General features: G+C 46.2%; 1 protein-coding gene across 6 annotated transcripts in view; it reads left to right on the plus strand.

Annotated features, from left to right (window-relative positions):
• The first annotated feature begins 1,443 nt into the window (after positions 1 to 1,443).
• Positions 1,444 to 14,332, plus strand: part of caskin2b (CASK interacting protein 2b) — a 29,905-nt gene continuing 17,016 nt past the window's right edge. For all 6 annotated transcript variants that reach the window (XM_078084253.1, XM_078084255.1, XM_078084257.1 and 3 more), the window contains exons 1-9: positions 1,444 to 1,896; positions 3,491 to 3,704; positions 8,757 to 8,808; positions 9,826 to 9,923; positions 10,470 to 10,615; positions 11,694 to 11,789; positions 12,472 to 12,602; positions 13,107 to 13,215; positions 13,307 to 13,415. In XM_078084253.1, coding sequence (XP_077940379.1) covers positions 3,611 to 3,704; positions 8,757 to 8,808; positions 9,826 to 9,923; positions 10,470 to 10,615; positions 11,694 to 11,789; positions 12,472 to 12,602; positions 13,107 to 13,215; positions 13,307 to 13,415 — 835 coding nt within the window. In that variant the 5' untranslated portion in view covers positions 1,444 to 1,896; positions 3,491 to 3,610. The remainder of the gene's footprint in view (positions 1,897 to 3,490; positions 3,705 to 8,756; positions 8,809 to 9,825; positions 9,924 to 10,469; positions 10,616 to 11,693; positions 11,790 to 12,471; positions 12,603 to 13,106; positions 13,216 to 13,306; positions 13,416 to 14,332) is intronic.

A 14,332-nucleotide genomic window follows, 5' to 3' on the forward strand; every position in this document is an offset into this window, starting at 1 on the left:
TTGTGTGTTTCTGTGTTGCCCTGCGATTGGCTGGCGACCAATCCAGGGTGTACCCTGTCTATCGCCCGAAGTTGGCTGGGAAGCCAGCGGTTTGACAATGGATGGATGGAACATGAATAGAATAGTACACCTTAACCAGCTAGGATATTATTATTATTATACCATATTAATAATATTATCATTATTATAAATAATTATTAAAATATCTTTGTCTGTCATAATAAATTCCTATTCTCTTTTCTCATATTTTCTTTTTCTTCTCTTATTAATAAAGGACATTTGTAAATGGAGAACCGTAACTGAGCTTGTGAACATCAGTACTTCTACGCTCTAATATTAGTATCTTACTGAAGTAAATGACCACTACTTCAATATTATAAGAACTTCTGCACATTGTGACACAGAAAAAAAATATTTGTATTGAACAAACCTTTATTTTCTCAAGAACTGAAAGGAAGTGTGGTTATTTCTTTATTAAAAGATGGAAACAATAATACCCGTTGTGTCCACTAGATGGCGAACAGAAACCGTTTAAAGAAATCAGAAACATCACACATTTTATTATTAAAAAAAATCTCAACTCATGAAGTTATTTATATTAGACCTTTGGCTATTAAATGTGACGTTAGCAGTCTTTATCATGACTACAGTATTATACATATTTTAAGTTGTTCATTCTGTACACATGACATCCATTGTAGACTCAGCAGACGGATCCTCCTCGTTCTCCCTGAGGTTTCTTCCCTTTTTTCCCCATGAAGGGTTTACATTTGTTGGGGAGTTTTTCCTGTGCTGATGTGAGGGTTTCTGAACAGAGGATGTCGTGTTACAGACTGTAAAGCCCTCTGAGGCCAATTTGTAATTTGCGATTTTGGGCTATACAAAATAAAATTAATTGAATTGAATTGAAAGTGATTATTTATGTTATTGTAATAGTTTAATTAATTAATGGATCAATTGATTAATTAATAAACTCATTTATTAAGATCATAATACTATTCACAGTTGTGATGAATTAACTCAATTTGTTTTTAAATAATTGAATATGCTGAAAAAATGATTTTTTCCTCTGGAAAAGACAAAGATGAAAGAAAGTGGGAGGGTCGATTATATTTAATAAAACTCAACACCAAGAGCCGGAACTAAATGAGAAAAAATGGGATCAATCCTACAAAGTAAAAGCAGGAATCATTTATTTGTTGTGGAATTTCTCACCTTTTTATTCATCTGACATGTTTACAGATGCACTCACACCTGAACGCACCACCAACTGTAGACATCCATTGACGAATATGTGAACGAACCATTATTGATTTATATAATTTTAAAATAACAAAATTGTCACATCGGTGAGACTGAAAAATGTAGATATTTGAGAGCGCAGAATTAAAAGATCCTCAAAGTGGTGTCCAATTAGATGTCTTTACTCTAACTTAATAATGAAGCACTCATATGTTTCTCACAGCGTATCAAACAACTAAATTAACCAATACGAATTAATCAAACCGTTAAATGTGATTGAAAATACACTACATTTATGCTGGCATAGATAAATCCCTTCCATGGAGGTCTTACTTTGAAGGTCTAGACCGGATGCTGTGTTGTGGTCCCGTGTAACTTGATGCTCGGGACAACGTAGCGGAGAGAATGTGGCATTCAGGGAGCGGAGGGAAACCGGGAGGAGCGTCACTAGCGAGGAGTCCGACAAAAGTACTAAAACATCCGAAAGTTCACGACTGCGGACATCAAATCAGAACTGTGCTCGGACGCGTTCGGAGATCCTCGTCCCCGGAGGAGGAACCGGCATTTTCCCGGAATATCAGCAAAAGGAGAAAAAAACTTCAAACTGCCGCCGCGAGAAAGTGAAAAGTTTCTGCCGTCGTTTCGCTAAAACAGGTGAGGAAGTCCGCTGAAGCTGAGCCGAGGTCGGGTTTCTTACAGCCTGGTGGTCCGAGGGTTCGGGCGAAGACCTCCGGCGGATCCGGTCTAAAGGTCGTCGGTTAACGCACCAGACTCCAGCCGCTATTTGACCGTTTTTCCTGCGCTCCGAACTCCCCTCGCGTAGCTTCAATGCGGAGTCATTCACGTGCTTATTAGTGCGCGGAGTGTTGTAATATTCCGATAATTAACCCTTTTCTGTATCCTTGGAGAACAGCCTCCAGTTCGGCGTAGTTGAGCGCGAGCAGGGAGCTCGGGAACTCACTCAAATGTTCCGTTTTAACCGGATCCCGGAGCTCTCAATCCGAGCCCAGCGTGCGTCACTGGATCAGAGACTTCCAGTGTGACACAGATCAGAATATCCCCGAATTATCCGCTGACACCGGAAACACGCGTGTGTTCGTGTGTTTGTGATAAGTGGAATGTGGAAGGAGATCTGGTTGGTCATCTAAACATCAGAGGAAAGGGCTCATATTGAGTCCTATGAAGACACACTTCAGGGTTCATCCTGGTCCTCTCCAACTTTCCTCCGGAGCAGAGAACCCTGAGACCCTGATCTTTGTTCCTTTCGTCGTGGAGACCGGAACACGCCCGAGGGAGGTGGAGGAGAGGAGCGGGACGTGATGGGTGTAGACGGGTGTAGACGGCTTATGTAACAGAACCAGTTGGAACCAGCACAACAGGACCAGAACCAGATCTGCTTGCAGAAAAACGACCCTGCAGAACACCGAAGGTGCTGCAGGTGATCATGAGAACATGAGTATGTGAGAGCTTGAGGACCTGAGGACCTGAGGATGTCAGATCATGACGTGAGGGTGTGGTCCAGGCTGTCATGAAGTCCGGGCCAGTGAGCTGTAAAAACGAAGTGGACTCACAGAGAGCGAGGGGGGGGGAGGGTTCCACCTCTGGTCCATCTTCTTGAGATAAGTCAGTGGAGTTAAAGCCTCACACAAAGGTTTTGATATTTAACAGTGGTCTGGATCTCCCATGGTCTAATTAAAGCTTACAGTCTGTACACATGAGACATCGTCTGTCCCGAAACCCTCACGTCCACACAGCAAAAACTCCCCAAACAATGAAAACTCTCCCTGGAGGAGGATCCGTCTCCTGATGGACAGACTACAATGATGTCATGTGTCCACAACGAACAACACATTCACTTCATATGACACGATTCAAATAATGAGAGTAAGCAGGTGTACGGCAGGACCACTGCAGGGACAACCCAATCCAACAGAACCACCATCGGACAGAACCACCATCGGACAGAACCACCATCAGACAGAACCACCATCAGACAGAACCACCATCGGACAGAACCACCATCAGACAGAACCACCATCGGATAATGATGTGATTGGTTCTTCTCCAGAATCTGATCGGATTAAAGGAGCAGTTAGAGGTGGACCCAGATCCCATAAGTGGATCCAGGACCGGATTTAAGGTTTAGCCCTGGTGGATGTTTAAGCACTGCGATGATCCCGTTACTGGAAGCTCCTCCTTCACACCTTCACGTAGGAACTCATCTGGACTTCTTCTTTGCTGTTTTCAGACCCTGAGACCACCCCAACCCCTCTGAGAGCAGAGGACATTACCTCCTCAGGTCTCCATGGCCGCCTGCTCAGCATGAGGCTGTGAGGAGGATTTAAAGAAGGCTGGTCCAGACCCGAGCATGGGGAAGGAGCAAGACCTGCTGCAAGCGGCAAAGACCGGAGACCTGCTGTCCACTCAGAAGCTGCTGTCCAAACTCAAAGCCAACAGGAACAGTGAGTACGCCTTGTGCTTTTACAGGGTACGGGTGATGTCCTCTGAGGTCTCCAGAGCAGGTCTACAGACGTAGCCTAGCAAATGATGGTTCCCACAATTATTCCTCTCATGGTTCCCCTAATGGTTCCACCGATGGTTCCTCTCATGGTTCCCCTAATGGTTCCACCGATGGTTCCTCTCATGGTTCCCCTAATGGTTCCACCGATGGTTCCTCTCATGGTTCCCCTAATGGTTCCACCGATGGTTCCTCTCATGGTTCCCCTAATGGTTCCACCGATGGTTCCTCTCATGGTTCCCTTGAACAATATATTAAAGGACTATTCCATCTCTATGTTTTAGGACAAATTGTCTCAGGACATTGGAGTATTTTTGATGTGAGGTTGTGTCCTCCTGACATCTGCTGTCCCTAAACCAGGAGCTCCAGATGGTGTCCTGCCCAGATTAACAGGACTTATAGCTTTTTGTTAGGGGGGCATCTCGTCCGCACATAATTTGTGATGACATCATTTTGTAATAAATGTATTATTAATCATGTATTTATTTATAAGTTAATAAAGGACACATTTAGTTTTATAAACGTTTCTAAGAAAATATGATTAAAGCCACAGAAGTTTTCCATAAGTTCATAATAGTATTTATATTCTTTATCATTTTGGGGGTTAAATCTTGGAAACAGAACTTTAGTTTTCAGATGTTGGAGGTCGTAAACCTGTCAACCCGCTATGGGGGGGGGGCTCTCTGCAGAACCCTCGTCTTATTTTGAAGGATAAACGCTCTTATTGTTTTTACACCTCCTATATTTTAAGTCAAACTGCAGAATGTAACCTGAGAAAGTGCAACGCGGTATTATATTTATTTATATATTATATTTTTGAAGGGTCCATAGAACTTCAGCTATGAATATTCTGTTGTTGTAAACATAACAACATTCATTACATCCATGTATGTTGATACATTTGGTCCTTTTGTATTGTTATTATCTGTAGTTCTATGGAGGCTAGTTGTCTTTTCTTAATTAAATGTTTCATGTCGATGTATTTAAAGTACAAAAGACGTAAAAGGGCCGACGGTGATAATCAGCTGTGAGAACAATGAGCAGCTGATGTGATGAAGGGTTCTGTGGTGCGTTCAGGTGTTCTCACTGTTGTACATCTCGGCTTCCTGATGACACAAAGGGAAAGTCCTCCTTCCTGAAAGCGGTCAGATGTCCACAAGGACGTCTTTGTTTGTTCAGCCAATCAGCTGTTTCCTTGTTTGTCTGTCGACTCCACCGATGGGGTGTTACATGTGTCCCCGCTGGAGGACTCGGGTCCCTCTGATGGGGTGTTACATGTGTCCCCGCTGGAGGACTCGGGTCCCTCTGATGGGGTGTTACATGTGTCCCCGCTGGAGGACTCGGGTCCCTCTGATGGGGTGTTACATGTGTCCCCGCTGGAGGACTCGGGTCCCTCTGATGGGGTGTTACATGTGTCCCCGCTGGAGGACTCGGGTCCCTCTGATGGGGTGTTACATGTGTCCCCGCTGGAGGACTCGGGTCCCTCTGATGGGAAGAGGAAGAAGAAGAGACATTTTGTCTCTCTTGGACTCTTGGACTTGTGTTGACGCTCTTGGAAGGAGAGACCGGGACAATAACGCAGGTTTCCTGTTTTCCTTGTTGACGAGCAGCTTGGTCACATGACCTCGTCCCCCTGTGATCAGGGAGAAGATCTCCTCCAGGAAAAGAGGAGCCTTTTTATAGAAGTTTTGAAAAGAACACAACACAAATGGGAATGTGGTTTGAGGCTACGTCCTGTGTGTGCTGTGTGTCCTGTGTGTGCTGTGTGTCCTGTGTGTAGCTGTGTGTAGTTGTGTAGCGTGTGCAGCAGAGTAGCAGCTAATGCTTCTTCTTCATGCGTTATGTAACGGCATCTTCTGCACTTCCTCGTCACCACATGACTCTGGGTGACTTTTATTTTGAAGGGTTATTTAGAAACCGTTTACTGATACTTTCTATAACATTGTTTGACGTTAGCGGCACCTTTTGTCCGTTCTTATTTAATTTAATCACACAAAAGTTTGGTTTTGACGCATCAAGTGAACAAACCGTAACCTTATCGAATAATATGTGAGGAACATTCAGTCATATCATTATTATTATTATTATTGAAATCATTGTGTTGATATATTGGTTTTCTTGAGGAGACAACGACGTGCACATTACCCAGAATGCTCCTCTGTGTGAAGCCCAGAGTTCAGTGTTAGAGAACATCTCCCCACCGAGAATGAGAGGAATTCACAGAGCTCTAATTTAGGTCAGAGAGCTGTGGTGAGACGTTCTTCAGGATGTGCGTGTGTGTGTGTGCGTGTGTGTGTGTGTGTGTGTGCGTGTGCGTGTGTGCGTGTGTGTGTGTGTGTGTGTGCGTGTGCGTGTGTGCGTGTGTGTGTGTGTGCGTGCGTGTGTGTGCGTGTGTGTGTGTGCGTGCGTGTGTGTGCGTGTGTGTGTGTGCCAGCTATTGTCCAGCAGCAGTGTGTTTGAATGGAGGCAGTGATGTCATGGTGTTGGTATGTGGACCCCCGTCACAGAACCACCTTCGTTCCTCAACTCCCCCGGGAGAGTGTGTGTGTGTGTGTGTGTGTGTGTGTGTCAGTTGGAGCGTAACGTCAGACAGTGAACGAAACGTTCGCTTTACAATTGACAGAATAACGTAGAGGAATGTAGACAAAGACATATTTAAAAGAAATGGCCGTTCTCCACACTACTCTACACCCACTTGAGGTCCCGGGTGATGATGGAGTCCAGGAAACGGGAGGAACCCACCGCGGTGACGGAGGCGGACTGCGTTCCTCCTTAAATCCACAAGCATCTCCAGAGCGTTGAGCTCCAGGTTCCTCTGGCTGCTCGACGTCACCAGATGGTCAGACTCCACCTGTAGGCCACCAGAGACCAGTCCAATGAGGGTGGAGTCGTGTGTGTGTGTGTGTGTGTCTGTGTGTGTGTGTGTACACCCCAAAAATACCAAATCCTTCACCAGTCCTGATATGTTAAGCAACCTGTGGGATGTGACTGGAGAGAATAACAATAACAGTGATGGACGGGTCCTGAACTTCTGATCTCCTGCGAGCGTCCAAAGCGCCGCTTTGCAAACGTCATCTTTACATTATTAAGTTCTTAGTTCTTTTCTGACAACATTTCAGGGGGTTCAAAACAAGAAACACGTGTTGCCCCCAGGTGGCGCTATGACTAGAACTCAAATGGTCACATGGAGTACAGGGTTGATTCCATGACACAGATTCACAATGTTCTGCTTCTGAGACGTTCTCTCAGTTTCCACATTGCTCACGTTCCCAGCGCAGCGCGGGTTCATGTTTGTAGGGGGCGCTATGGAGCCCCGTCAGCTTCTAGAATCATTACAATTGTGTCAGATAACGTCATCTTAGTAAGTGTTGCACGTTTAGTCACAACTTGAGCACGTTCACCTCAACAGGTCAGATGTTTACTGGATACTAGGAAACGTGACTCAACGTGTCTTCAGGCCTCAGGTGAGAAAGCCTCCAGGAGGCGCTACAGAGACATTTATATACCCAAATGAGAGACCCCGAAAATAGACCATTTCTCATCAATCTGATGCAAAGCAAATGTATAACAACTTATTGAATATGATAAAGCCCCCAAATGGCTAAAGAGAAAAGAAGAAGAAGAATTCCTTCAAATACAATATATGTATTTACATTTCTATACGTATAAAAACGTAGAGACGCGTTTAGAAAGGTCATTGATGTGTTAGAACGTCCCTTTGGGGGGGGGGGGGGGGGGTCCACAGAGAGGAACAGGGTGTGGGGGTCCCTTCCGTGTGAGATCACTTTCTCATATTTCATCTCCAGCTTCTTCTTCTGCTAAACAACAACAACACAAACACTTAAACTACTGAATCACAACTGGAATGATTGACAGATTCACTCCTGACCTAAATGATTGTGTTTGTGTTTGTGTGTGTGTGTGTGTGTGTGTGTGTGTGTGTGTGTGTGTGTGTGTGTGTGTGTGTGTGTGAGTGTGTGAGAGACTCTGTCAGGGGCGTTTGTGTTGACTGAGGCTCTCAGGAACAAAGCCAGGGCCTCTCCTACACTTCCTCTCCCAACACTATTGTTGGCGGGGGGGGAGGACGAGGTCAGCGCTGCCCCCTCCTCCCCCCCCGCCTCGATCCATCTGACGTTAACATCTACAGGCCCGTCTCTCTTCTGCCCGTTCTTTACAAAACTCTAGAGCAAATCATCTTTAACCAGCTCTCCTCCATAACAGGCTCCTCGTCCCTCAGTCAGGCTCCTCGTCCCTCAGTCAGGCTCCTCGTCCCTCAGTCAGGCTCCTCGTCCCTCAGTCAGGCTTCAGGCTCCTCGTCAGTCCCTCGGCAGAGACTGTCCTCCCTGCTGATCAGCCTGTCTCTCCTCTGTCCTCGTCCTTCTTCACCTTTCTGCTGCGTTTGACTCAGTGAAGCACCAGATCCTCATTTCCTCTCTTCAGGAACTTGTCTCAGGAATCTGACTCGTCTCTTGGTGCTCAGCAGCAGACAGCGAGACGATAAGACGACATGTGCAAGAGGAATAATTCATTTCTGGAGTTTATCATTTTTGTGGAGATTTATTCCCCGTTAATTATGAAGATGGAGGCCGTTATCAAAGCGCGCTCAGTTCTCCCCCCGAGCTTCTCTACCCTCCAACACTAACTTCAAAAGACAAGACTTGACGGGGGGTGGGGGGGTGTTGCAGACTTAATCTATGCGATTGTGGCCGGGATTAATGCAACAAAACAAGGGCGTAACCATGGTTACGATGGGGGGTCCAAATAAATACCTTTCCCCTTAATTCAAAGTGCATTGCCTAAAATCCTATATTTCTATATGAAAATTGGCACATTTAGAACATCGAGGACGACGTGGACCATTTGACTTCACATCTAAAGGCCTAGAGACAGGGACGCCCCCCATGTCTGTCTGGGTTGTTTAAATAAACAGAAACAAAGGTTAATTACTCTTGTAATCTATTTGGGGGCAACATATTTACCTGTTGTTTGTTTTCAGAGCTGCTCGGTTCCACCAAGCGACTGAACGTCAACTACCAAGACTCAGACGGGTGAGTGATGACACCACCCCCCCCCCCCCCCGCCTGCAGAGCTCATGAATATTTGTGTCTGTTTAAACAACATCATCATGTGTAGATCCATCTATCTTCTGTTACAGACCATCCTCGCTGGATGTTTCCTCTCTGAATGAACCTGACTTGTTCTAACCTGACAATGACTCGCCCATTAAAATGTTCTGTGAATGAACAGATGAATCAGAGGAGCTCTGGTCACATCAGGGCTTAACTAGTTAGTTACAGTTTACTGAGGGAATAAATCCAGAGAGAAGTAGAGTCATTTCCTCATAGACGTCTATGGGAGCAGAGGAGTCGCCCCCTGCTGGTCACTACAGAGAAGTAGAGTCATTTCCTCATAGACGTCTATGGGAGCAGAGGAGTCGCCCCCTGCTGGTCACTACAGAGAAGTAGAGTCATTTCCTCATAGACGTCTATGGGAGCAGAGGAGTCGCCCCCTGCTGGTCACTACAGAGAAGTAGAGTCATTTCCTCATAGACGTCTATGGGAGCAGAGGAGTCGCCCCCTGCTGGTCACTACAGAGAAGTAGAGTCATTTCCTCATAGACGTCTATGGGAGCAGAGGAGTCGCCCCCTGCTGGTCACTACAGAGAAGTAGAGTCATTTCCTCATAGACGTCTATGGGAGCAGAGGAGTCGCCCCCTGCTGGTCACTACAGAGAAGTAGAGTCATTTCCTCATAGACGTCTATGGGAGCAGAGGAGTCGCCCCCTGCTGGTCACTACACAGAATGCAGCTTTAACACAGGAAGGTCTGTGTTGCTGATCCTCTTCATCCTCATCATCATATCTGCTCCTTATTACGTAATTCAAAGTCTCTTTAGTCTCTTCTGTAAATCAGTTTATTTCTGTGTTCATTGTTCCAAATGGATTCATGTGGATTATTGATATATGTATCGTAATTGATTAGCTGATCTGGGGGCATTAATAAAAATAACAATGACAACATAGATCTTGATATGATAATAATAATATTCATGTATTTGTGACCCTCAGGTTCTCGGCCCTGCACCATGCCGCCCTCACAGGGACCACCGAGCTGCTCTCTGCTCTGCTGGAGGCCCACGCCTCTGTGGACGTGAAGGACAGCAACGGTGAGACACTGAGACACAGAGAGACACACAGAGAGACACACAGAGACACACAGAGAGACACACAGAGGGTCAACAGCTTGAGCAGATTACCAGCTGATCTGCGCTGTTCTCTGTACCTCGTTAACATCTGTTTCATTCAATAAACAATCATCTGCTTATTCTTCTTTTAAGTAAAGTCAAAGCTTCCTGAGTTAAAGCTGCATTCTGTGTAGTGACCAGCAGGGGGCGACTCCTCTGCTCCCATAGACGTCTATGAGGAAATGACTCTACTTCTCTCTTGATTTATTCCCTCAGTAAACATTGTAAACATGAGTTCATGGTCTCAGTCTCTAGTTTCAAGTCTTCTTCAACACAACGTGATGTTCATTTAGTGACTGATGGTCCATTAAGGGTCACACAGACCATAAAGCAGGGGACGCTTTAGGGCGGAGCTACACGCTGATTGACAGGCCTTTAATAGATGTGTATTATAGATTATATAAAAGCTCCACTTTAAAGCGATGAGCACATGAATGCATCAATAACTAGTCTTTCTCTTGGGGGCAGGCATGCGCCCCCTGCACTACGCTGCCTGGCAGGGGAAGGCGGAGTCGGTGCTCCTGCTGCTGCGCTCCGGCGCCGCGGTGAACGGCGCCTCTCTGGACGGACACATCCCGCTGCACCTGGCCGCCCAGTACGGACACTACAGAGTGGTGAGTGATGTCACGCCGCAGACTCCGCCCACATCCACCTCCCCAGGTGGGACGTAAGCTGCAGAATGTCCTGTCTGTAACAAACGCTCAGAAGAATTTAACAAATGTATTTTTGTAGTAATATTAGTAGTAGTTAGTTTTAATTGTAGTACTAGTGGTACTAACAGTAGAATAAGTAATAGTAGGTTTAGTATCAATGGCAGTAGAAACAGAAAGTAATTGTGTTTGTAGTAGTACTAGTATTATCAGCCGTAATACTATTAGCCATAGTAGTATTTGTAGTAACATTAGTAGTAGTTTAAAGTGTAATGTAAGTCGCTTTGGATAAAACTGTCTGCTAACCTGTAATGTAATGTAGTATTAATAGCAGTATAAATACTAGGAGTGGTAGTAATGGTGGGCGGCACGGTGGCGTGGTGGTTAGCACTGTCGCCTCACAGCAAGAAGGTCCTGGGTTCGATTCCACCCAGTGGCCTTTCTGTGTGGAGTCTGCATGTTCTCCCCGTGTCTGCGTGGGTTCTCTCCGGGTTCTCCGGCTTCCTCCCACAGTCCAAAGACATGCTCTGGGGATCAGGTTAATTGGGGACTCTAAATTGCCCGTAGCTGTGTGAATGTGAGTGTGAATGGTTGTGTGTCTCTGTGTAGCCCTGCGATTGGCTGGCGACCAATCCAGGATGTACCCTGTCTATCGCCTGAAGTTGGCTGGGATGGACTCCAGCCCCCCCGCGACCCTGTGTGCAGGATAAGCGGTTTGACAATGGATGGATGGATGGATGGTAGTAATGGTAGTAGCAGTAGCAGTTGTAGAAGTTATCCTAGTAGTACTATTAGTAGTAGCTGTACTAGTATTTGAAAGAGCAATAAGTATTTCAAAGTACTTCATGGTTAAGGTACTTCAGAGCATTCCAACAGTGTCACGTACTTCCCCTCAGATCAATAATCAATAATCAATAACCAATAACACACCTTCTGCATCCAGGGACTCGATAGAACTCATGACAGACACACACACACACACACACACACACACAGACACACACATGACTGGCAGCAGAGAGATGACTGTGTTTGTTCTCAGTCTGAGATGTTGCTGCAGCATCAGTCCAACCCCTGTCTGGTCAACAAGGCCAAGAAGACTCCTCTGGACCTGGCCTGTGAGTTCGGGAGAGTCCAGGTGAGCAGGTCTTCATGTGGTGGTTCCTCTGTGAGGACTTGGTCCACACGCAGTGCTTCCTGGGATCTGTGGTCTAAACCAGGGCTTGTTTGGGGGTTAGTCTTCAGGGAGTCAGTCAAAACCAGTTACAGCTGGACAAACACACACACACACACACACACACACACAGAGGGTTGATTGGGTTTCCTCGGTAACGTCTCTGTTGTCTTTGTCCTTCTCTGTCTCTGTGTTGACATAAATCTGAGAAGTGGATTTTATGGTAGCAGCTACACACACACATTACACACACTGTGGTGTGTGTAATGTGTGTGTGTGTGTGTGTGTGTGTGTGTGTGTGTGTGTGTGTGTAGCCCTCAGCTGTCTCAGCTGTTGTGTTTCCACTGTCCTCTCGTCCTTCTATAACTTCATTATTCAATCGCACAAAACTTTATCCAACATTTGTATCAAACATCACAAATGTGTGTTAACATGGTCCTGATTGGTCGGAATCATATTTCTACTTCCTGCTAGAGCTTATTTACAATATGCTGATACTTCATATGATAAAGTACTTACTTTAGATACTTTTTTCCAAATCTTTAGGCGACGTATAAAAATGTTTGTGCTATTTTATACTGGATGAGTTGGTTAAGGACAGGCGGTGGTCTCCGTGGTCTTCATCATGCCCCCCCCCCCCCCCCAGGTGGCCCAGCTGTTGCTAAGCAGCAACATGGTGGTGGCGCTGCTGGAAGGAGAGAGGAAGGAGCAGACAGACTCCGCCTTCACCACCCCGCTCCACCTCGCCGCCCGCAACGGGCACAAGGACGTCATCAGGTGAGGGGGGCTGAGCTCTGAGTGGTGTGAGTCTGCTCTTCATCCGCTGTCATACACAGCAGCATCTCTGTGACCTACTTTATACAGAGAGAGAGTGTGTGTGTATGTGTGTGTGTGTGTGTGTGTGTGTGTGTCGTTTCTGAATGAATCACATCTCCAGATTCATTTCAAACACAATGTCTCGTGTTTGAAATGTTTGAATAAAGGTCCCAGGACTCAGATCCAGGTCTGATCCCAGGACTCAGATCCAGGTCTGATCCCAGGACTCAGATCCAGGTCTGATCCCAGGACTCGGGTACAGGTCTGATCCCAGGACTCGGGTACAGGTCTGATCCCAGGACTCGGGTACAGGTCTGATCCCAGGACTCGGGTACAGGTCTGATCCCAGGACTCGGGTACGGGTCTGATCCCAGGACTCGGGTACGGGTCTGATCCCAGGACTCGGGTACGGGTCTGATCCCAGGACTCGGGTACGGGTCTCAGTGTGTCCCTGGTCTGTTTCAGTCTGCTGCTGGCTGCCGGCATCGACATCAACAAGAACACCAAGTCGGGGACGGCTCTCCACGAGGCGTCTTTGTACGGGAAGACGGACGTGGTCCGCCTTCTGCTGGACGTGAGTTCACCTGAGACTACTTTGAGTGATGTCATGTCACAGGTGAGCCATGACGTCACTGTCCATGTGACCTGTTGGTTTGTCTCTGAAGGCCGGAGTGGACGTGAACATCAGGAACACCTACCACCAGACGGCTCTGGACATCGTGAACCAGTTCACCACGTCCCACGCCAGCAGGGACATCAAGCAGCTGCTGAGAGGTCCTCTTCTTCTGCTGATTCCTCTTCTTCTGCTGATTCCTCTTCTTCTGCTGATTCCTCTTCTCCTACTGATTCCTCTTCCTACTGATTCCTCTTCCTACCGATTCCTCTTCTTCTGCTGTTGCTTATTGTAGGAGCGGTCGGTAAAATCAACGCGCATTTGCTCGTATTGTCACTTCAAAATTCTTTATTTATTGTTCGGCAAAAACAACCTAAATCACAATCAAAATAAATGAGAATTCAATGCCTAATGCGTAATGCGTAATGCGTAATGCGGTCAAAAATAATATCTCCTTCCGCTCTCGAAATAGAAAAACACACCTGGCCTTACTCAGGTGACATTTAAATAGCCGACGCCCCCTGACGTCATCATTACATCATCACAAATCAATCAAATCAACAGAAAAGGCAGTTTCATTGTGCACGATACAAATGTAGTGGAATGGCTTCTACACTCCGGCCCCTAATTGACCGGTAGAGGACAATTCATACATTTAAACATATGAAGCACATTCTTTAGAGTCCTTTGTCTCGTGTCCATAGAATTAAGAAAAAAGGCCAAAAATATAATCCATTTAGTTTCGATAGTCCTTTTTGTAAAACGGGTTCAAAAAATTCCTGAGAAAGGGAAAAAGAGTCGAAGAAAAGGGGGCAAAGTCTATTCGAGGATCTAATCAGGGCATGTTTTGTAGGAGGCACAGCTTTGTGATGGGCCTTTCCAAGGTGCCATTTTGTGTCCTGATCTTGACACGACGTACATGTCCCCTTTTGTCGGGAAAGGTTTCCGTGATTCGGCCCATAGGCCAGGAGTTGCGTGGTGAGCTTTCATCGATGATCAGCACTATGTCTCCATACTTTAGGTTCCTTTTGATCTTATTCCATTTCTGTCTCTCCTGTAGCAATGGGAGGTACTCTCG

This window comes from Gasterosteus aculeatus, chromosome 11 (genome assembly GCF_964276395.1).
Source record: "Gasterosteus aculeatus chromosome 11, fGasAcu3.hap1.1, whole genome shotgun sequence".
In the NCBI taxonomy this organism is placed as follows: domain Eukaryota; kingdom Metazoa; phylum Chordata; class Actinopteri; order Perciformes; family Gasterosteidae; genus Gasterosteus; species Gasterosteus aculeatus.